Below are 25391 nucleotides of genomic sequence, written 5' to 3'. Positions count from 1 at the left end.
CCAATAAGTAACAATGACTAACACGGAAACATTACTTCCTTTAGATTTAAAGAATAATTAGCTACCAACAAACATGACAGGAGGCTTGTATGGCTAAGTTAAAGGTATCTTTCCCATCTAAACTCCAATAATACAAATAACAAAGCTTCCCCCCACCCCCCACCCCCAAAAAAAGGCCTCTACCTATCACATGGGTTACCATGTATATTAGAAATGCTGAGCTGTTTGCTTAGTATATTATTTTTTGTTAGCAACTTGAAATTATTTTTTTTCCCAGATGTAACATTCAGTCTGTTAAATTAGAGGTTTAAGCTATGGCTGTGCTGGGTGAACATAAAAGGAGGATCCATTAATTATATATCTCATCTTAATGAAACTTTGAGCATCTTTCACGATCCAGTCACTGTGACATTCAGCTAGACTTTACCTTATATCATTACAATGATCTGGAAGTAAGGATCCGACAAAAATATGAATTCAGTCTTTTTGATTGCAGTGTAGAATGGCAGGGCAAATACTGAGAAGAAGACAGTACAGAGAAATATAGGAGAAAGTTCTTTTATGCAAAGTCAGTGCAGACATCCGTTCCCACAAATGGAAACCTTGTTTTTGAACTCTCCTTCTGACCTTCCCGCACCAACAATCTGCACTCCACCCCCATACTCCCCTTCCTCTTAAGGACTGTAGCTCACACTGTGGCTCTGTCTTACACAGATCTGGGGGATGGGGAAGTTAGCCCCCAAGATAAACTTGTCAAAAGCTATGCACCACAATCCTAATTCCTCTCTACCTGTTTGTGAATGTCAGCTGGGAACAGCCCCTGAAAAGCTTTGGAAAAAAAGGAAAAGGGTAGAGGGAGAAAAGGGGAGAGGGAGGACAAAGAAAAACCAGAGAGTGCAATTCAAACAAAAATGAAATAAAACACACACACACTCAGGCACACAAAGAAAGGGAAAAAATGTCCCCACCAGGTCCTCCCAACTTACTTCTTTATCAGAGGTTCATTGTCAATCAATTAGCCAAGACAGCAGGGGTCTGTGGGGTGGGGGGTAGCATGGGAAACAATGGGCAGCCCTGTTGTATTACTATTTAATCACTTTTGCTAAATAAATAGAGCAGCCCTGAGGTGCTGTCATGTCAAGGGAATTTAGAACAAAAAAACTTCATTTTTCATTGGTCATTATTTTTTTTCCTGCAGGACAAGAGAGGGTTATTACTGTAGCCTTAAGTTCCATCTTTGTGTTTCTTGCCTTTGATTCCGCTCGGACCCTGCCACTTTCTGGCACTAATTTGTCAGGCTGAACAAAGAAGGGATTTGTACCTCCTGTAAGGTCTCAATTAGGAATGGCTTCTGCTGTATTCTGTGCCATTCAGACGGGACACAATGACGGTAATTACAGGAATTTGCACTAAATGGCAGAAGAATTCACAGCAAAACTTTTCCCCCCCTCTCCAGCTTGTCCCTCCCCAAGGCTGGAAGCCCCCCTCTGCCAGAAAGCTCCTCCTAATGCCCGCCAGCATGGGGAGGTTAAACAGCAGCCCGAGGAGTAAACCAGCAGAAACCGCCTAGGGTGAAAAATGAGGCAGGGAAGGGATCTCTGAGGCTTACTGTTTATCCTCCACTCTCCCCGTTCGGAATTTTTATTTTCAACCTAAGTTCTGAAATAGAGGAACAGCACTGCTCACAGTTCAAGATGACATTAGTTACACATGGGAAGACCTGAAAACATTCTTGCGGGTGTTGTCACAACTTGTTTTTATAAGCCGCTGAATTCTTTTTCGAAAGGTTCTTATACTTATGCTTCTTGATTTTCAGTCAATTCAACAGAACTGTTTTATAACACGATTGCCAACTAAATCTATGCACATTTCACATCCTGAAATTCCCTATGCAGACACATTCCCACATAGTCAGACCTGTCTGTATGCTGGGCTGCATCCTCACATCCAGCACCCTGGATATATATGGCAGAACATTAATAAAGAAGCCCTTGGATAGGATGGCTAATTAGTGGTTTTCATCCTGTTAATGAAAAAGTAGGGAATGTAAAAACAGAAGGCCAGCCCTGAAGCCTAAGAGATGTGGCTTTAAGGCCTGTTTCTGACAGACTGGATGTCCACCATGAGCAAACAAATCCCTTCAACTCTCAGAGCAAGGCAACTCTCAAAGTTACAACTGCACTGAAGGAGCTCACTCCAGGATTCCCAAATTCAGACAACAACAAAAGACATGATAACAGTGTCTTGTCTCATCTTATCAATCAACTAATATTTTAGGGATACCGACCCTCCTAGCCATGGCTTAAAGTAACATATCATATGATCAACTGTGATGGACTTGGCTCTTTTCAACAGTGAGGTGATTCTGAGTAATTCTAATACATTTGTGATGGAAAGAGACACCCACATCCAAAGAGTGAATTATAGAGACTGAATGTGGATCAAAACATAGTATTTTCACTTTTTTGTTGCTGCTGCTGTTGTTTACTTTTTTTTCTTTCTCATGGTCCCCCTCCCTACCTTTCTGGTCTGATTTTTCATGTACAGCGTGACGAATATGAAAATATGTTTAGAAGAATTGCATATATTTAACCTATATCAGAATGCTTACTATCTTGGGGAGGATGGTGAGGGGAGGGAGGGAGAAAAAATTGGAACAAAAAGGTTTTGCAAAGGCAATTGCTAAAAACTATCATTGCATGTATTTGGAAAAATAAAAAGTTACTTTAAAAAAATAACGCTATCATATGGTTTTATAAATTTGTTCTATATTACATGGTCTTACATAGTAATTGTTAGAAAGTCATCTGAAAATCTTAGTTTTATTCCTAAAAACCTATTTATAAAATTAGTCATGTATAAAATGATACCACTAAAATGCTAATTTTCTTTCAATATCACTTTCATCATGTCGTACTTAAGGAATAATATGTATATATTCTCTGTTCAAAAACCTTCAGTGGCTTCCATTTAGTACTATATCAAATCTAAAATCTTTTTCCTGGTTTTTCAAGGCCCCCTATAATCTTCCCTGGCTCTATCTGTCCCACTTTCACTACTTTTTTCCCCTTTTAATAACAGAACATTGTGCCATGAACACAGTCAGCCTCACTTCTGCCTCAAGTCTCCCCGACATAGCTTCCTCTACCTAAAATCCTGGACCTCTGTCGTTATTAGCTGGATTGACCAGTTTCCTCATCTATAAAATGTGGGGGTGGCACTACTGTGGATGATTTTTATGACTTTTCTGAGCTTCAAAATTCCATTATTCTAAATCCTTCCATCCTTTGAATCTGTTGTAGTTCTGTCTCCTGCATGAGTCCTTTACTAACTCTTTCAACTCTAACTGGAGGCAGCCAGTTATAGGGGAAAGAACAAGTGGACTGGGTCAGAACACCTGACTCGGGTCTCCATCAGTTACTCACTAGCTGTGGGATTCTGAACAAATTATTTCACTCCTCTGGTTGATTTCTTTATTTGTGAAAAAGGTCCCTTCCAGTTCGTAGCTCTAGAAGTCTAATCAAGAAAATGCTCTTATATGCCCTTTCAGCTCTAACATCCTATGAGATATTCTAGTGTGCATTTGATTTTCCTTTTCTCTGAACTCACAGAGCACTGATACAGTCAAAAATGTCATATAGTTTAGCACTTGATTCTACTGGATGCTGTTTGTTTCTTTCATATTCGTTTTATTTTCGTATCTTCCAGAGAACAGGGACTACATTTTATACTTTATCTCTTGAAGTATGTTGATTAACAAATATTCACTGCTACTTCTAATTAGCAGATATTTTAAACACACTAAAAAGTTCACTGCTTATAGGAAATCAGAGTTCTAAATTTGACAAAATTTAGAAACCTTTGTGATTCCAATACAACTTCTAAATTTACTGGTTTTAAAAAATCTTATTCTCTCTGGGTACACCCACAGGATAATTTATTATTTAACCAACAAGTTTTACTTGATAACCTTTTAAATGAAACTTGTATAATAATACCCTAATAAATCTATGCTCTATACAAATATATACACATTAGGTAGACTTACAATTAAGAATGAGAGGATCAAATAAACTAGTAAAAAGATAAGTATGAAAAAAGAAATCTACAATCATGTCAATATAAAGTACAATAAGTTTTCAAAAGCCAGGCCTTAGGAATTTCAGAACGATCACATCCCAGTGTCTGGAAGATGTGTTTAAGATCTAATATAAGATCTAAAGAGGAATACACAAAATTTACTTACTTACAGAAAAAAATCTGTAAAACAAGATGATTTGCAATATTTAGTGAACTGAAAAGCCAGCATGTTTAGCTCCCTAGTGAACAGAAAATGAATAATACTCTAAGAAAGAGTTACCAGTATAATTTTGTATCCTTTTTACAATTTTATGATTCTCACAATATTTAAGGAAGGGGAGGGAAAGCAAAAAGAAATGTCGATATGAAAAAATTATTTTAGATGCTGAAATATTACAAATTAATAGTTGACACTTAAAATATTACGAAAAGCTGTATTCAATTAAAAAACATATATTCCATATGCTAACCATTCTTCTATCAAATTCTTCCATCCTCACATAAACCTGTGTGTGCCATAAAGTTAAAAAAGGTCACTAAGAAATTAAGCTCAAGAGTAACTATATTTTAGAAACAAAAATCCCCTGAACACTATTATTCTACCATTATGACCTGTGAGGAGGACATTTAAAAGAAAAATCCTGCCTTGCATCATCACTTCGAAGTTATTTTGCTTTCCTTTTGAGATTGTGCCCCCTACAGGAGACAAGGTATTCCTACAAGTGACAGAAAGGAGAAAAGACTAGAGGGAGAGCATGAGGCTAAAGAAAAGCTATCCCTACATCATGGATTCTGAGTGCAACTTCTCAAAGTAAAGGGAGGATTTAAGTAAAGCAGATGCTTCTACAATGTTTCACATTTAAAGGATTGAGCAGAGTCCGTGCAATGCATTCACCTACCCTCCGCCCCATCCTTCCTGCTCTTATAAAACTGCCTCTTTTCCTAGTATAACAGAGGAGAGATCTGAGGGAACTTAAGAATTTCAAATCAACAATACTTATCTCTTGAATGCTTTCCTCATTACCATTTGTACTCTTCTCTTAACCCCTGTGATTAACACAATACTATTTAGCAGACTTTAATTTCTATTTTTCTGCACTACAGATGCCTGCTGAATATCACTGTCATACTGTGAGCAAAAGAGGACTGATTATATTTAATTTAATAATCAATGTCCTTTTAAGCAAATGCTATCTTTCCCTAAAAAGGGACATCATCATTATATCACTAAATATATCTTTTTCTAGTATATCATTGGTTCAAAAGTTTCATGTTTCAATTCAGAAAGCAAGGACTGAAATCCACAATTTGGCATAGCCAAGAACAGATTTCTTGTTTAACTTTAAATGGTGGATCTTCTTTCTTATATTTAAGAAAAGAAGTCTTTCTGTTTTGAAAGACAATCCCCCCCCCATGCAAATTATCTCTATTAGTCAAAAGTCTTCCTTTATTCTTAACCTGATTTCTGTAAATTGTTAATAGGGTTTATACCAAGAAGAATGATTTTAAAACAGATCCTATTTATAAATCATATTTTATTTAAATAATAAAACTTAGATAATTACTTTAAATTAGGATTTCTCCAAAACAAATTCAGTTTTGGAAAAGAAAGAAGTAGAATTTTGAATGATCATAAATTGACTAAAATCCTTGTTTTATATTTTATAGTAAGAAAATTATTCTAAAAGATATCAGTTGTTCCATTCTTCTCCCTGAAAATGAGATACTGGTTCACTGGATGGGTATGAACAATTACATGCTAAATTAATGTTTTAATTTTAGTAATCCCTAAACTTTAAGAGATAGCCTTTCAGATTCTCAACTAATGAGATCACTGCCAAAAGACAGTTATTGATTGTAGAAACTGTCAATACTTTTTGACATCTCTCTCTCCCTTCCCCCCCCCCTTTTTTTTAAACGTTACCTCCTCTTCCTAGGTGTATCTATTACTCCATTCCAAAGAGCAATCCCTTATAACAAAGAACTAAATGTAGGTTAAAAAAAAATCAGCTCAGTAAAACTAATCAGTTATTGAAAAAATCTGATAACATATGCAGTTTCTCTCACCTCTGCAAAGAAGGGGGGTTGGGGGGGGGGCTTCTCATGTTTCTTTTTAGCAGCAGCTCTTCCTAAGAGAGTTGTGAATCAATACTGAATATGCAATGACTTAAAGTGGCTGTGATCCTTAGGCACAATCAGAAGGTTTGAGTTCTAGTTCTGTTTATGCCTTGTCAAATTATCTTTGACCCTGAATATCTGGTGAAATCTAGGTAATTAATTCATTTCCCTTCTGAGGGCCTCAGTTTCCTTATTTAGAAAATGAGGGTGAGGTTTGACTAGATGGTTATTAAGGTCTCTTCCAGCAAAAGATCTAGAATTCTATTAGATTATAAAATGATCTACAAAATTATTTGCATGAGGTTGGATTAATGTTTTTAAGTTGCTTTTTGGTTTCTTAAAGAAAACTAGTTTATCCATGGGAAGTAACTTTGCTTCTGGAATGAACTTGTATAATAAATTTTCATGGTATTCTGAATTTCCTTCAATTACATGTTAGGATGGAAATAAAATATGCTTTGCTTCTTACCTGCACACTTAAAACTTTGAGCAGTGAGACCTCTCTCCAGGGACAATGTTGTGAGAATGCTCAGGAAACTGGTAGTTACAGACTGGCGTTTGCTCTTCCTGAGATCATGGCCACCCATTTGATCCCTGGCTTTGTTCCTAAGAGTGACTTGTAAGTTTTGTCCTAAACTCCTGGCTGCATTGGCAGCTGTTTTCAGTGCTTCCATCCACTCTTGTGCTCTCTGATGAGTCTCAGCCCGCAAGCGGAGGACATCTTGTGGAAAGATGACTTGAAAACAGGAGTCACAGTCATCCAGGTTGTCTGTCTGAACAGCGAGGCAGACATCAACATTGTAGCTCAGCAGGGGGTCCTCATCTAGTCGGCCAGGCTGAAAAGCCATGAGATAGGCTTTACTTAGCACAAATGTAAAAGCCTTCCAGTTATTCTGGACAGTGAGTCTGTAGAGAGTCCCAGATTTGAGGATGTTTTGGTACTGTTTAGAGCTGTCTATGAAAGATGTTGCCTGGAGCAGCCCATTGGACTTGGAAAAGCACTGAGGGAGAAGGAAGTCATCCTGTCTCAGCTGTGGTGAGTTTTCCAGCTCATCACGCTGGCCCACGTAAGCCGGCATGGCAGCATGCACCACCTCCCAAAGTTTCTGTCCCCAATCCAAGGCTTCCCAGGGTGACTCTGCCTTCAGCTGGAGCTGGCTGTTGTCAGAGAGGACTGTATCCACCATTCTGGTCTCGGGGTTGCCCAGGACCGATATACTCTGGAAGTGTGAAAGCTGATAAGTGGCATAAAGATTCTGATTGCCACTGTTGTCGAGACAGTAGAAGTACAGATTATACGGTGAAAGTTCAGCATAACAGCTTTGCCAGTAACTGTCATGATCTTTCCTAATTTCAAGGTAACCCTTCTTCAAAATATTTGGGAATGTTTGTCTATGATCTAGAAGAAATGAAATAAAAAATGGATTAGTTTTGAAAACTTATGTGTACATCAAATAGAGAAGTACACAGGAGTTCAAGCTGATGGTTCATATTTGATGAAATATGAGAAGTGGGGAAAGTTTGGTTTTTTAAAAAATTAGAAGAAACTTTAGAGATTATCTAGCCTAACCCATTCTTTTTACATGTGAGCAAACTGAGACTTATTGGGATAAAGTGCTTAATCAAAAGTCACACAGCTAGTAAGTGACATTCAACCTAAGGCTGCTGATTCCATATCTAGTGGACTTCTCACTACATCGTAGTTAGAGAGATGATCCTATTATAAGTTTCAGTAATGAAATATGCTAGTCCCTAAGTCTTAGTACAAACATATTCAAAGAAACCATGCAATTCTAGAGAACTGTGTTGCTCACTCCTCTGGGGCACAGATCTTTCATGTACAAAATAACTGTACTAACCATACCATGGAGATCTTGGTGAGAACCAAGGGATGTGGATACCACCCGCACCCCCCCCCCCAAAAAAAAAAAAGAAAGAAGAGTAAAAAACATCCATGAAACTTCAAAAAATTAACAGAAGAGAACAATGGGAAATACAAAGAATTCAACATAACTTCAAATTTTAATAAATATTTTTAAAGGTCAATCTGTATATAATAGGGATTTCTAGTTTCATAAACAATCTTCCTTTTTTTGCTCTTCTTTGAATATAGAAATGTTCATGTTGAGAGTTCATCAAAGAATTATAAAAGAATAAGAGAAGTACTATAACTAACATAGCTAAATAACAGAAATATAACAAAAAGTTAAATCTTAAAATGTTGAGTTAAAATATGAAAATCCCAATTAAACTTATACTCTAGGAAGACTACAAGTACATATGATATCAAATATTTGTTAATTTGTTGTTTTATTAACTCCCTCCACCCCCACTCTGGGAAGAGATACCCACGAAATGTAAGTGACATAAACAAAAAGGCTTTAAATAAAAATTTTATTTCTTAAAAGCTTAAAAAATGAGCACATTCTAAGAATTCCAATCCTATGCAGCATAAATTCTATTGGCAAAGTTCAAAAAGAAAAGTTCTAAACAAAAAATTATAATATGTAAAAAAGTTGTGGTATATGATTGTGATGAATACTACCATGCTATAAGAAACGTTAAGCTCAATAATCTTAGATAAACATGGAAAGACTTGTACGAACAGCAAAATGAGCAAAACCAAAAGAATAATGCAAACAAAAACAATATTGCTGTAACAATGACTTTGAGCAAATAAGTCATTTTGATGATTATAAATACTCAAACTAAAAAGGACATATGAAGAAAGACTATCTTCATCCAGAAAAAAAAACTGATAAAAATACCTTCCTTCCTTCCCTCCATTCTCTATATATTGCTCCTACATGTTCAGTCTTTTTATGTGCTGCCTGAATCATCTGGATAATCCTATTGTAACTCTATTTGTCCAAACCACTAATTTATAATAATAGAATGTACTTTACTGTCCTTACAAAACTTTGTCATTTGGGCAACTTTCCTTATACTTTATCATTCTGCATAACAGCTTGAAACTATTATCTGCCTATTTTTGTTTTCTAATGAGTTTCTCAAATTTTAACTTAGTAAAGATACAAATATAATAAATGTAACCATTCTTTAAAGAGGACAAAAATTCCCAAAGTTTATTAAGGAAGAGATAAATAAGGATCTAGATCTTAAAATAGCAAACAATCAAAAGAAATGAAAGTCAAAGAAAAAGCAATTTTATTTGCTCTACATCTCCAGCCTTGACATTCATTAGTATTTCTGTGCTAACTCAAAAGCCATTAATTTCTTTGAAACCTACACTAATCTCTTTGTAAGTACATATAATGGAGCAATATTATCCTCTAATCATCTTACTTTTCTGTTAATCCAATAAGGGGAGCAGACTGTCAGAGACACCACAATAATGCCTACTCCTTTCATTTCTATCAAGTACAGATGATAGGTTCAACCTACTTCACAATAACACTCATGACTATACTTCTCACCAACATCCCTCTGAGGTCCTACAAGCTCATTGGCTTTACAGTGAATAAAATAAAAGCTATCTCTATTAGAAAGGAATTTTCCTTCCATCTCTCTATATCCATTGAGTGCTCTACCACAGCTTTTCTAAATTAAGACTTAACTGAGGAAAAATCAGCAGTCAGCTCAATTAACACAAATTTATTATATTCTACATGAATGGATGGTGGCAGTGGGCATATTAATCAAGAAGTCCCATTACTATTCCTCCAATGTACTCCCTTCTTTCATTTCACTGATGTACAATAAAGGTAAAAGATATCTTTCCATACAGTGTATCTCAATTTCTGCCCAACAGCATCTCTTTATATTTGCTGTCTCTTTTGTCTCTTATCTCTAAATGGGGAAATTAAGCTGAGGCAAAAAAGATAGGGTTAATATAATGCATTTTGCACTATGCTTTCTTGGTGAAAAAAAGAAAGTAACTGAAGATATTTTGTGATGTACTTACTTTTCTCTGAAAAGCTTGTTTATATTATGAAATATACATACACATTTATATGCACGTGCATATGTTTTATATACATACATATGTTTATATTGCATATATATGTATGTATCTTACATACATACTTATATATGTATTTATACATATATGTGTGTACATGATTTTAGAGGTTCAGCCACATAATATTCATTTTTCTTTATATTCAAATTATTTTTATTGATTCTACATTGCTAAATCAGAAGCTAAGTAGTAAAATTTAGAAATTTAATCAGTTTACTGTTTTTCTATTCTTGCTTAAATTGATGATCTTTCAGTTAATGTTCCCTCATACCCTTTAAAAATTAATTTCATTCAAAGATCACATAATCATTATATTTCCCAAGTCCTCTTCTGATGTTTAATACTAAGACTTCTTTAAGACATAAGAAGATCTAGAAAGCCACAGTGGAAAGTGCTCTTCTGAATTTGGAAGTTCAGGGACATGCTCTGTGATGGCTGAATATACATCTATCATCCAAAGATCAGCTCAGCTAAATGTGGGGAAGATAACTGCCAGGTGGTTGGTCACCAAGGGGTAGGGAGCTGACTATCTAACCACAACAGCTGAGGAAGACTGTGTACTTATGGCCAGGGTCATATAGCTTGTAAGTGTCTGAGACCACAATTGAACTCAGGTCCTTCCTGACCCCAGGCCTGGTGCTCTATTTCCTGTACCATCTAAGTGTCACTAGTGGTATAGCGCCCAACACCATTAAAGTCAAACATTTTTAAAAAGATAACTAAATATACAGTCAATCTGATTATAGATTCTTCAGAAATATTTGTAAAAATTTTTTTCTATTTTACCAATAAGGAAAAAATTACAGAAAGGATTATTTTAGTGAGACAATATTTCCTCATTAAAAACTAGCCACTTTCCTATGGTCCTCTACATTTTATTAAAGCTAAGGCTCATCACATTTCCTTTCCTAATATAGATCCTAATTCTTCCTTAACATGCAATGAAGTTTTGTACTCAGCAGGTATTTAATAATTATTAGTAAACAAAGAGGAAAGAGGAATTTTATCTGCCAAATATCAGTTCTACCATCCCATTTCATAAGAACATCTTAACTGTGGGAGGGAAAATTCTTTCAAGTGGCTTTTCTGCAGACTTGGATAATTATGTTTGGGGAAGAGTTTTTGTAACAACTAAAACAGAAATGTGATGATTTGATGTGTATTCCTTTAAGGAAAACAACTAGACGGGCCAATTCAGAAAACAAGAACAAGCTGGGAATTAAATTTCATCCAACTTCTCGCACTGGCTCCATGCTCCTCTGCCATGTGGGAAGCACTGTGGTGATCCCTGAGTATGTTGCTACCACGACTCCTTCTGTATTTCTTGATCTACCAGGCAGGGTGCTTTCTACCTAGGATCTCCATGGCAGGGTTAATATGAAACCTCCACTCCTATAGAGGTTTCTGTTGAGGAGCTGCCCTTTTCTTGAACAAGGGTTAAGTAGTTCAGTTTCGTGTCCAATCTGTCACTTAAGAAAACAAGCTACCTCCCTACAATACCAACTTGGCACTCCAAGCCTTCTCTGGGACAGAAATGTCCAGTGACTTTTATGTTCTTTACTGGCAGAAATATGGAGGAGTCCCACTAGTTCTACATTATGGTTACCAAAGGTCCTCCTGAACTTGCCTTTGCCCCCTCCAATAAAAGCTCTATTGGGTTTTACAATGCAATCTAAAAACTGCTTGCTGTTACTGGGACCTATAATGCTGCTCTCTGTCATTGCCTCCCACAACTGTACTTTGTTGGGACCTAATACTGCTCCCATGAGATAGAACCTCAGCCCTACTCCATATGCTAGGGCCCAAACACTACCCCTACACTGAAATTTGCATTAAGGCCCAATCCAAAAGGACTCCATATCTACCCATTAATGGAAATCTCAGGAAAAAAAAAATCAGTTTTTATAAACAGAAATATAAACTGTCTCTCCTTTTAAATTTTTGAAACAGATGTAGAATCCCTCTCTTCATCAAATCAACTTCAGTGAATTTGGTATATTATCCTTTCGAAAATTTCCCCCAGTATTTTAAGCCAAAGATTCAAAACAAAGTCTATGTGATTGCCTCCTAAATATTTCAAATTGTCTCAAGTAATTCCCTGTCATACTTCTTAGACAATTTCCAAATTTTAATACTTAGGGAGACTCCATATTTACCATAACTAGTTGGCCTGGAGACCACTTATCCTCTCTTAAAACAAAATTGATACAAATTCAAAAAATAACAGATTGTGTCATTTATCATCTTTGGGATATAATTCTTTTTTTCTTTTTAATATTCAACAGTATTTATTTTCCCAATACATGTAAAGATAGTTTTCAACATTTGTTTTTGCAAAATTTTGTGTTTCAAAATTTTCTCCCTCCCTCCCTTATCTCCCCTGCTTCCCAAAACAGCAAGTAATCTGGTTGAGGTTAAATATGTGCAATTCTTTTAAACATCTTTATATATTAATCATGCTGTGTAAGGAAAATCTGATCAAAAAAAGAAAAACAAACAAAAAAGTGAAAATACTATGCTTAGATCCACATTCAATCTCCACAGTTCTTTCTCTGGATTAGATGGCATTTTCATTCCCAAATCTATTGGAATTGCCTTGAATAACCACATTGTTGAGAAGAGCCATGTCCATGACAGTTGATCATCACATAATGTTTATTGTCTCTTGGTTCTGCTTGCTTCACTCAGAATCAGTTCAGGTAAGTCTTTCCAGGTTTTTCTGAAATCAGTCTGCTCATCATTTCTTATAGAATAATAATATTCAATATCATTCCAAACATACCATAACTTATTCAGCCATTCCCCAACTGATGGGTTATCTATTCAATTTCCAACTTCTTGCCAATTCAAAAAGGGCTAAAGCAAACATTTTTGTACATGTGGGTCCTTTTCTCTCTTTTATGATCTTGGATACAGACCTAGTAGTAAGACTGGTGTATTAAAAAATATGCACAATTTGAAAGCCCTTTGGGCAAAGTTCCATGATCAGTTCACAACTCCACCAACAATGCATTTAGTGTCCCAGTTTTCCCAAATTCCTTCCAACACTTACCATAATCTTTTCCTATTATCTTACAAGGGTACAATTCTTAAAGGATGTATAACATAACACGTTTCTATATTAAATACCAACAATTTACCTTCTAATTTCCCACATATCCACATACAGGAGCCATCTGGGGACCTTGAGGGGATTTCTCATTCCCCTACTTCAATCACAAGAACAACAAACTCATTCTGAGTCAATCCTGCTGATGAAGCTAGTTACTATGATTCAGGCTATTCTATTGCTTCAGACTGAAAAATGAAACAAGTGATATACTTAAATCAAAAACAGTAAATATTAGTAGGTTTTCTCAGCCATAGCATGCAAAAAGATGCTCAAGTATAAAGTAATGATTCAAATGAATACAGCCTCCTTGTTTTGTGTTGACCATACTGGACAATCAATCAAGTCTGAGACACTCTTGCTTCTTCATGAGCTGGCTTTTATACTTAAGCCAATAGAAACTATGTCAATGGCTAGAGCCTTAGTTCCTCCTACCCGATGTGGAAATCAGAAATGTGAGCAATAACAATAATTAATGCTCATTAAGATGGATCTTTCTACAAAGACCTAGTACTGAACAAATATATTTTGATTTCTACTTGCTTTTTAATTTCTGAACTCAGTGTTCTAAGTTAGTGAATGAAAAAGTTAGGAACTGCTATATGCAACATAAATACAATGGATGGCATGCTTACTTAAGAACAGGGATTTCAACATAGGATAGTTTACCTCTCAGACCTGTGGAGAAGGAAGGAATTTATGACCAAAGGAGAACTAGATTTCATTATTGATCATAAAATAGAAAATTTTGATTATATCAAATTGAAAAGTTTCTATACAAACGAAACTAAAAGATTAGAAGAGAAACAATAAACTGGGAAAACATTTTTACAGTCAACGGTTCTGATAACGGCCTCATTTCCAAAATATATAGAGAATTATCTGTAATTTATAAGAAATCAAGCCATTCTCCAATTGATAAATGGTTAAAGGATATGAACAGACAATTCTGTAGAAGAAGAAATTGAAACTATTTCTAGCCATATGAAAAGATGCTCCAAGTCATTATTAATCAGAGAAATGCAAATTAAGACAACTCTAGATGCCACTACACACCTATCAGATAGGCTAGAATGACAGGGAAAGATAATGTGGAATGTTGGAGGGAATGTGGGAAAACAGGGATACTGATACATTGTTCATGGAACTGTGAATACATCCAGCCATTCTGGGGAGCGATTTGGAACTGTGCTCAAAAAGTTATCAAACTGTGCATACCCTTTGATACAGCAGTGTTACTACTAGGCTTATATCCCGAAGAGATACTAAAGAAGGGAAAGGGACCTGTGTGTGCCAAAATGTTTGTGGCAACCCTGTTTGTAGTGGCCAGAAACTGGAAACTGAGTGAATGCCCATCAGTTGGAGAATGACTGAATAAATTGTGGTGTATGAATGTTATGGAATATTATTGTTCGGTAAGAAATGACCAATAGGATGATTTCAGAAAGCCCTGGAGAGACTTACATGAACTGATGCTGAGTGAAAGGAGCAAGACCAGAAGATAATTATATATTTCAACAACACTGTATGATGATCAATTCTGATGGACCTGGATCCAGTAATGAATTGAACCAGCTACACCCAGCGAAAGAACTCAGGGAAATGAGTGTGAACCACTACATAGAATTCCTAATCCCTCTATTTTTGTTCGCCTGCATTTTTTATTTCCTTCACAGGCTAATTGTACACTATTTCAAAGTTGATTCTTTTTGTGCAGCAAAATAACTGTGAGAACAAGTATACATATATTGCATTTAACATATACTTTAACATATTTAACATGTATTGGTCTACCTACCATCTGGGGGAGGAGGTGGAGTGGAGGGGAAAAATTGGAACAGAAGATTTTACAACTGTCAATGCTGAAAAATTATCCATGTATATATCTTGTAAATAAAAAGCTATAATAAAAATAATAAATAAAAGAACAGGGATTTCAAAAACCTGCAATAGTCTAGGGAAAGAAAATTAATATTCAAAATGGCATGCATTGCCAACATTTCCAACCAAACATTTCTCTAAGTAAAGGGTTAACTTCTTATGAATACAGATTTACAAATATCAAAGTATGTTCCAAATGAAAAGTGGATTCATCACTTGTAAGAAATATCTTTGAGATTCACAGAATGTCAGAATTAAAAGATATATCCATCTAATCCAAGGCTTCTTATAAACTGTGGGGTCACAACCCCACGAGGGGTCATATAACTGAATGTGGGGGTTATGAAAAATTTGGCAACAATAAAAGGTTTCTGAATGCAAGAACCAAAAATTAATTCAAAATCAAATGTATAATGAATCCAAGGTCCTTCTGGCAGTACTTGCCTGTGTTGCATTGTGCAACTTCACTGCAACCTTGTTTCTGAACACACACCATGCACACTTTGCAGTGCGCATGTGAGAATGCTGCCAGAAACACCTTGGCTCAGATTTGAGACAGGATTGCATAAACATTTCTCAGGCAAAAAGAGGTTGCTAGAGGAAAAAGTTTAAGGGACTTGATACTGGTAGAACTCTGAATTGGTACAATTACTTTGGAAAATAATTTGGAAAATAAAAAAATAAGTTATCCATATCCTTGAATAACATTACTAGGCAGCTACTCTTAAAGACATAAAAAATAGAGGGAAAGAATCATAATTTCAAAACATTCTTAACAGCACTTTTTGCTATAGTAATGAACTGGAAAGTAAAGGGGGTGTATACTAAACGAGGAATAATGAAACAAATTATGCTAAATGAATAATAATGAATATAATTGCAAAATAAAAATGATAAAATGCATTGGTGCAGAGAAGCCTGAGAAAATGTTTATGCACTGAAATGGGATAAAGTGAGGAAAACAATATACAGAACTACAATAATATAATGAAAAGCAACTTTGAAATACTTAAGAACTTTAATATAGTACTCAATCATAGCTTCAAAGGACCATGGATGAAACATACTTTTTGTCCTTTGACAGAGTTGGACTAAAAGAGGAAAATAAAACCTCTGTTTTCAGATGTGATCTATGTGTGAATCTCTTTTCCTTGACTTGTGTTTATTTGTTACAAAGAAAAATATTTGTGGGGAGAGTGGAGAAGTTGAAGAAAAGGAAGAATAGTGGTTGAGATGCAAAAAAAAGAAAGAGCATTAAAGAAATATTTTGAAACCTAAACAAGAGAGATTTTAGAATATATTGAATTTAGTATGTACCCAAAAAAAAAAGCTGTGTATGAGATTCTTGGTCTTATATGCAATACTTTTTTTTTTTCTGGTCTTCTTTGTAGATAGAAATATTCATGCATACTTGTGTATTCAAATTTAAAATAACCAAAAAAAATTTAATGGAAAGAGTTTATTCATCTGTAAAATGATGGGAGTCTGGGTTAGGCAATGTTGAGAATTCCTCCTTTTAAATTCTATTATGATAACTGATATTCCCTGATAACTTGAGCTCATGGCATTTCCTCCTTTTTCTGCAGCACTTATTTGATTTTCTTGTATAATGATTTTCATTGTTAACTAACTTTTTGTATGTCTATTTGTAGTCTATTTCCATGTCTAAGAAATGTTTTATATTTTTGACCAGCATTTGGCACAATATTGGGTACTAGTAGATACTTGATAATTATCTGCTGATTGAATAAATGAGTTGAAAGTAACCAAGCAAATCTTTAAATTTAATAAAAGATCATTTTGATTTTGAAATAAGAAACAATGTATCCTAAAAAAAGAATGGCTATAATTTTCTTTTCCCAGCATCTTGCCATTCTACTAATAAGAAGGGAATGGGGCTGTTATTCTTACCTCAGAAAAATAAAGAAAAAGTTATTTTGAAAAGGCAAAAACCAATAAAGGTAAAATTAGATATGAGCACTGGAGAAAATATTGTTGAGGCAACTTATAAAGATGAAGAGAAAGCAGCATCCTTTGAATAAAAACCATACCTGTATTTCCTTGAGCATCCTTTCCTTTGTGGTGGGATGGTGACAAGAAGGGTGACTTTGTTGGCTGCGTGCCTTGAACAGATGGCTGCTGCAAAGGAGTGGATTTGAGGACCACTCCCCACTCCACATGGGAAGTATCTGACCGTGATCGGGTATGACCTGGCTTGAAAGAAGAGGTCTCATCCAGTAAGTCATTCACAGACCGAGGTCTGTCCTTCCGACGCTGACACATGCTGAAAAAATTAAAAGTTGAAGCTTCCCTTTGTTCCATCCAGGAGAGATTATCGGGGGCTGTTCCTCTCTGGACTATAAACTGTTCTTTGGCAGGGAATACATTTTGAACTTTGGTTTCCAAGAGACCACTCTGACACCTATCCCAAATGATGCCGTTGCCTTTGCCCAAGGATGGGCCATTCCTGATGGTACCACTGTCCACTATTTTATTGAAGACTTCATGCCCGACTAGTTCAGGGACTTCCTGAATGCCATAAACCTCAGCTTGCGGGACCACCTTTTCTAACTTATTATCAAAACAACTGAAGAAATCCTCAGTCACTTCCAAGGCTGGGCTGATATCATCTACTTCTAAGGCTTCCATTTCACTGGTTTTCAAGAGACTCAAGTGTCCTGAACTGGGAAAGGAGAGGATTTCATGAATATTCTAACACCAAAGAGCACTAAGGTGCACAAAGGTATACCAAGAAAGTACTTCTGGGAACAAAGAAAAGTGCCTTCATTTAATCAGATGCAGAAGAAAAGGCTTAAGCATTGCTGGAACTTATATGGCTCTTACAAAGCACTCTTTATTTAGCAGGATGAGGTTCCAATGGACTTTACTTCTTAGGGAGGTAGGAAAGAAATGATCCTTTAAGATGTTTCACAAGTCATGAACTGGTTAGATTCTTTATTTCCTGGAGGATAATAAACAGACACAACATAAAAAACATTTATTGAATGCTATTTAATTAATTTAAACTTATTAATTTAATTATGCTTAATTACTTCCTACCAATCCCAAATATGCTTTTATTGCAAAACTATACAAAGGTAAAAAGATTTGAACAAAGGTTCCATTGTTTCCAAAAAGGAAGATCATACTCTACTACCTTTTTGCTACAATTCAATTTATACAGAAAAGAATGGAGAATATGATATTGAAGCCAATAACTTTTATTTCTAAAGATTAAGTTTTTGAAAGAAACTGTACATGGTTGCTATAGTCTTTTTTTTTTTTAATACTTGACTTAAAACAAATGATTCACAATTGGTCAATGGCATGAATCATTTAAAATACTTTGAAAGCACCTAAAAATCAGGTAGGGTATGAACAGCTGATATAATTAAATAAAGCTGATGTAATTATGCACATTCTGCCTGTGCCAAGATCCCTTGACATCTAAAGATAATTTTGTCCTTCATAATTTCTTACTTTACTATTATAGTTAACATTTACATAATACTTTCTTTAAAGTTTGTAAAGCCTGTACATGTTATCTTCACAACAACCCTAGGGAGTAGATCCTATTATTCCCATTTAACAAATGAGAAAATTGAGGCTAATGACATGTGTGAAAAGTTTACATCTGCACATCTTAAAAGGTTTACATAAATGTAATTCTGGAGAAACTGAGGCAAAATAGAGATTAGAGAGTATTTAATAATTTATTAAATGGGAGAGATTTACTGGGATCAATTGGATCCATGGTTTGGTCCCAGGGCTGAATGAGACTACCGTCTCCAAGAATCCAGCAGCAGTGTGAGTTCTCGATGACATATACACGTGGCTCAGAATCAGGGTGCTGAGAGCAGGAATGAGACTCTGACAATCTGGGTCTGACAGGGTGAGGGGAGGCATGGGGGGAGGAACCCCAGAGATGGGGAGAGGCATCTTGATAAGATGGTATCTGACACTGCCGTAGCTTGGGTTGAGAAGAGACATTCTGATATTCTAAAACATAAGATCTTTTATCCTTATCAAATATTCTGATAAAGAGGGAGGGGAGGTTTTGCAGGACTGAGCTTTGAGAAGCAAGGAAACTGGGTCAAGACTGGGTCAGGATAATTATGGAAACTGAGAACTGTAGCATAACATTGTCAACTATTAACTTTTATACATGGGAAGCAAAATGGAGAATTTTGGTTATGTGAACACAGCAACAACAAAAGTGTAACAATGATCAACTGTGAAAGGCTTAACTACTTAGATCAAGACAATGATCAAAGATAATTCCAAAGGATTCATAATGAAAAATACTATCTACCTTCGGAAAGAGAACTGAAAAACTGAGTGCAGAATGAAGTATAAATTTTATTTTTCTTGTTTTTGCAATATAATCAATATGGAAATGTTTTGCATGACATCACATATATAGCTGATATATAAATCATATTGCTTGCCCTCTCAATAGGAAAGAAAAAAGATAAAAGGGAGAGAATTTGAAATTCAAAATTTAAAAAAAATTTTAACAAAAAAGTCAAATGGAAGAAAGTAAAATCAAAAGGACAAGTAGAATGGGATGTGGTGGGAGAAGGCCCATCTCAGTAACAAATGGAACACAGGAGGAGAGAATCAGAGGCTTTTTACAATGTGGAAGAGAAAACAAAGAGCTCTCAGCAAATGGTCTCTATTCTCTCAAGAGAGTAGTATGAATAAGGTTCAAGGCTGAGAAAGCTGAGGAGGGGAGAGAGGGAGAAGAGGGAGAGGGAGACAGAGAAGAAATGAGAAGGAAAGAAAGACAGAGGGAGGCAAGAGAAAAAGACAGAGAGAGAGAGAAAGAGAGAGAGAGAGAGAGAGGGAGGTAGGGAGGGAGGAGAGAGAGAGAGAGAAAGAGAAAGGAGGAGGGAAAGTATGTGCATGCATGTGCGTGTGTGTGTTTAGAAGAGAATATTTAACAATCAGGAAAAAACTAAAGGATTGTCTTACTATAAAAGGAGCCCAGCTGAAGTTAAGATAACATATAGATTAGTTACCTTAGTTGAATGCTTTCTTCTTCCATTAAGTAGCATAACTAAGACTAAAAAAAGTAAATAGCAAGAATTGTTTATGGAATAAGGGGTAAGGGATTCAAGAGTAAAGAAAAGGGTCAAAACTGGGAAGTGAAGAAAGTGAAGAAAGTGAAGAAAGCAAAAGCTGAGGACATGCGATAGTCTAAGAGATGACTAAGGAACAGAGAAACAGAAAATTAATGTGAAATAGAAAGAATAACTTCAGGTAAGAAGGAGAAAGGGGAGAAAAGGAATGAAAGCATGCTATGACCAGATAAATTTCAGAGTTTTTGATTAAGGAGGTAAAACAGCTGGTAGGAGGTACCTAGATAAAAAATGGGGTGAGAGAGAGTACAGGTCATGGGATTTGAGAGTACTGAGAGATAGGAACACTGTTTAAAAGGGATGTCATGAAAATTTCTAAAATACTCAACTGTTCTGTGGGTCTGCACTTCTGAGGAATAAGCTCTTAAATACTTGATAACTATAATTATAGAGTCTTTAAGTCTTCTGTTCTCAAAGCTACTTTATGCTACTATTCTAGTTCTCATTTTTTCAGTCTGATAATCATTTACACTGTTCTTTTGGGATCTTCTCCAAATTCCTCAAGTTGTGCAGCACCTGAACTAGACAGAGACAGAACATTTCTTTTGCTAAAGAAAAATAAGGAATATTTCACAAATGGCATTCTTAAGACTGGCTAGGCTAATAAAGATTCTCTCTCTTTCTCTCTCTCCATATATAAATAAATATGTGTGAGAGTGTTCTTTTGCATAATTACATGAAGCAAGATTTATGTGTGGGCACCGCAACTATCTGTCTGAACAGCAAAGTGAAAGTCCATGACTAATTAGAGTCATGTTCTAATCATGGCACTCTAAGCTCAACTACAACTTTGCTTCATGTCTCTGGTTTTACCTGTATATCTATATCAGATAAAAATATCAATAAATACTTATTGCTCCAACTCTACAGATCAGGAAATTAAGGCTTAATAAGAATACCTCCCCAGAGGTTCTCCAATGGTAGTATTAACAGAAAGCCTAAGAAACTCCTATCTAAAAATATGACAGGGAAAAATATTATTATGGCTGTATATAACAAATAAAACTGCCTTACATAATTACCTGCACAAAATTACTAGCAGTGATGAAAGCTGAGTCCCTCCTACAAAGAGACAGAAACAGATTATTAAACAATGTCCAGCCAATCTACACAGAGATGTCTTTTTTATCTGGGACTGTATGGCAGTCTCAGAAGTTAATTCAGACTTCCTCCCACTTGGTGAAATGACATGTAATCTGAATTTAATAAAGGTGTCTCAAGTCACGTCCTTTCAAAAACAGCTATGATACTCTAAACGAAAATGAACAGTAAAAGGCAACCAAAGAAAGTCTTTTCTATCAAATAACTTTTTTTTAAAAATGGGACTTGAGTGTGGTTGTATAAATTTAAATGGTTAGGGACAACATGCTTCACTCCTCTATTCATGAACACTTCATTTTAGTTAAGGCTCAATCTGTCCCACAATTCTGTGAAAGCAGAAATATGAAAGGAACTACTCTTCACACATCCAAGCTTTTAGTGCAGCAAAGTAGGCCCCTGTGATATTGAACAATTACAGAGTTCTAATAAATATTTATTACTAAAAAACATCTCTGCTTACTTACTCTGGTGCCACAGGATTTGAAATTCTATAATTAAGACATTAATGTGTTTGAGTTCTCTTCCCTGATATCTTTTAAAAATACAAATACTCAAATATTATATAAATTTTAAAAAGATACAAATAGTCTTAGAATAGATAATATACTAAATTAACTTTCTTTTTTTGTTGTTATTTTTTTCTTTTTTTTTTAATGATTACTTTATAATGACAACATTATTCCTTGTACTCATTTCTTTTCCGATTTTTTTCCCCCTCCCTCCCTCCACCCCCTCCCCTAGATGGCAAGCAGTCCTTTATATGTTGGATATGTTGCAGTATATCCTAGATACAATATATGTTTGCAGAACCAAACAGTTCTCTTATTGCATAGGGAGAATTGGATTCAGAAGGTATAAATAACCCGGGAAGAAAAACTAAAATGCAGATAGTTCACATTTGTTTCCCAGTGTTCGTTCTTTGGGTGTAGCTGCTTATGTCCGTCATTTATCAATTGAAACTTAGTTAGGTCTCTTTGTCAAAGAAATCCACTTCCATCAAAATATGTCCTCATATAATATCGTTGTCGAAGTGTATAATGATCTCCTGGTTCTGCTCATTTCACTTAGCATCAGTTCATGTAAGTCTCGCCAGTCCTCTCTGTATTCATCCTGCTGGTCATTTCTTACAGAACAATAATATTCCATAACATTCATATACCACAATTTACCCAGCCATTCTCCAATTGATGGGCATCCATTCATTTTCCAGTTTCTAGCCACTACAAATAGGGCTGCTACAAACATTTTGGCACATACAGGTCCCTTTCCCTTCTTTAGTATTTCTTTGGGATATAAGCCCAATAGAAACACTGCTGGATCAAAGGGTATGCACAATTTGATAATTTTTTGGGCATAATTCCAGATTGCTCTCCAGAATGGTTGGATTCGTTCGCAACTCCACCAACAATGCATTAGTGTCCCAGTTTTCCCGCATCCCCTCCAACATTCATCATTATTTTTTCCTGTCATCTTAGCCAATCTGACAGGTGTGTAGTGGTATCTCAGAATTGTCTTAATTTGCATTTCTCTGATCAATAATGATTTGGAACACTCTTTCATATGAGTGGTAATAGTTTCAATTTCATCCTCTGAAAATTGTCTGTTCATATCCTTTGACCATTTATCAATTGGAGAATGGCTTGATTTCTTATAAATTTGAGTCAGTTCTCTATATATTTTAGAAATGAGGCCTTTATCAGAACCTTTAACTGTGAAGATGTTTTCCCAGTTTGTTGCTTCCCTTCTAATCTTGTTTGCATTAGTTTTGTTTGTACAAAGGCCTTTTAATTTGATGTAATCAAAATTTTCTATTTTGTGATCAGTAATGGTCTCTAGTTCATCTTTGGTCACAAATTTCTTTCTCCTCCACAAGTCTGAGAGATAAACTATTCTATGTTCCTCTAATTTATTTATAATCTCGTTCTTTATGCCTAGGTCATGGACCCATTTTGATCTTATCTTGGTATATGGTGTTAGGTGTGGGTCCATGCCTACTAAATTAACTTTCAATAAGATCAAAGGAATAGGACACTTAAAGCTGTAAAGGACTTTCAAAATTATCTAAAGGATGGAGTTTGCTAAACTGTAACTGCCCCAATTCATTTTATATAGTATCTAATTTGGATTTTCTATGACTCGTCTTATCATCTAAATACTTATATATAATAATTTGCTTCTTAATATTTTGTAATTTAAAATGCCACTTCCTCTTTGGGAAATGTAAATAAAACTGACATGTTTCTTGTTACAGAATATATACATGTATATATAAATTTATAGATATCTATATTGATAGTTAAGACCTTTTTCCTTTTGTTAGAAACCTTGTATATTGAAAGGGTATATCTGCTCTCCTCTATGATATCCATGTCAGTACTCATAGGTTTTAAAAAAAAAAAAAAATCAATAAGCACTTCCATAAGACCTTTGATTCTCCTTTGAAAAAACATTCCAAGGGCTCCTTCTTGGCATTGCTCCTGAACTCCCTGGGTAGATTCAATTATATAATGTCCTACAAGTGTTAATTGATTCTCATTATCAACACTAAAACTATCACAGTTAACACCCTCCATACCCCTCCTCATTAACTAACCTTGAATTAATAGGAAAATATTTCAATATCTTATTCTCATTGTCACTAACAAATTACTGCATACAAAGATCTCAAAACATATATCTGGAACACCTTATTACCAACAATCTCCATCCTAGAACTCCTCAAAGACAGGGAACATCTCTATTGCAAGAAGTTAAAAAGTAGGACTTGATGAATAAAGGTAAACCTAAGAAACTATTTTTTGGAAAATCATCACAATCACCCCAATCTTAGAAACTGTTAAACCATTACCCTAATCTGGATGTACATTTGGAGGCCCACATAATCCCACCTCTGTCTCCAGCTAGCTCTAAAGAAAATTCTTTAACAAATCTCTTTTGGACACATCTTATATGTGGTTTCTTCTTTTTTCCCTTCTATAGTGTGGATGCTGGGAAATACATATTTATTCATTTGAAGAAGCATTTGTTGCCAAATAAAGGAAATGATATGGATAGAACAAAATGATTAAGTCTCCTTGTTTTTAAATTTCTCAAACAACTGTCATTATAGCTCCTGTAGTAAATGATGCTAATTTACTAATCTAATCTCCTTTTATAGATAAGGAAACTGAAACTCATAGAGGCAAAGGGACTCGTTTGTGAATAATAATATTTTAGAAGCTTATATAAGAACCTTGGAGCACTAAGTGCACTGGATATCTGTAGTAATGGAAAAAGGGAAGGAATAGAGACAGAAAATGGAAATATGAGGCACTGAAAATAAATTCAGCTGTTTTATAATTTTGTTGTGACTTGGCCTTGACTCTAGAGTCTGTACAATAAGTTTCACAATGCCATCTGAGAAATTAATGTATAATATCCTTACAAAATATGAAAGCTACAGTGAAGAAAAGCAGAATAAGGAATATAAAAAAACAAAAGAAATGTTGTAACCCTAAATATGTAGCAGAATTGTAAATCAAAAAATATAGGGAAAAAAAACCATTTTAAAGGGTCATTAAAATTGTTAGCAAGTATACAAATCTCATTAAAATAGAAATCTGTTACTAGGAGACAAAGAAGAGGCAAACTATTATTTAAAAATATATACTACATATGAGAAAAAGGCAAGAATGTTGCTCATCTATTTCTTTTCAGATCTTACTAGGTAGCAAAAACAAAAACAAAACAAAACAAAACACTGTTGAAAAGCTTTTTTAAATCTGTCAACTACCATGATCAATTCTACTTAACATAGTGATTCAAAGTTACTTTTGTAAATCAACTGTGTTCACTCAACTTCTTTAGCCTGAATTGTTTTGGTCTCTATTCCTGACATCTATGAATAATCTAATTAATTAGATAATAAAAATGAAACAGGTGTAACAGTAATTTAGGCCTTGCATTCAATACAGCAACACAGGTTAGGGGTCCAGGGAAA

General features: G+C 35.2%; 1 protein-coding gene across 2 annotated transcripts in view; it reads right to left on the bottom strand.

Annotated features, from left to right (window-relative positions):
* Positions 1-25391, bottom strand: part of PLEKHM3 (pleckstrin homology domain containing M3) — a 198615-nt gene that overhangs the window by 162358 nt on the left and 10866 nt on the right. Inside the window, exons 2-4 of one of the 2 annotated variants that reach the window (XM_051983665.1) lie at positions 21334-21373; positions 17222-18132; positions 6668-7597 (exon numbers count right to left, since the gene is read on the bottom strand). In XM_051983665.1, the coding sequence (XP_051839625.1) occupies positions 6668-7597; positions 17222-17819 (1528 nt within the window). In that variant the 5' untranslated portion in view covers positions 17820-18132; positions 21334-21373. The remainder of the gene's footprint in view (positions 1-6667; positions 7598-17221; positions 18133-21333; positions 21374-25391) is intronic. The other variant, XM_051983666.1, reaches the window with a different exon arrangement.

The sequence above is a fragment of the Antechinus flavipes genome, chromosome 3, assembly GCF_016432865.1.
Source record: "Antechinus flavipes isolate AdamAnt ecotype Samford, QLD, Australia chromosome 3, AdamAnt_v2, whole genome shotgun sequence".
In the NCBI taxonomy this organism is placed as follows: domain Eukaryota; kingdom Metazoa; phylum Chordata; class Mammalia; order Dasyuromorphia; family Dasyuridae; genus Antechinus; species Antechinus flavipes.
The sequence above is the reverse complement of the archived record's forward strand: the minus strand, read 5'-3'. Positions and strand labels throughout refer to the sequence as shown.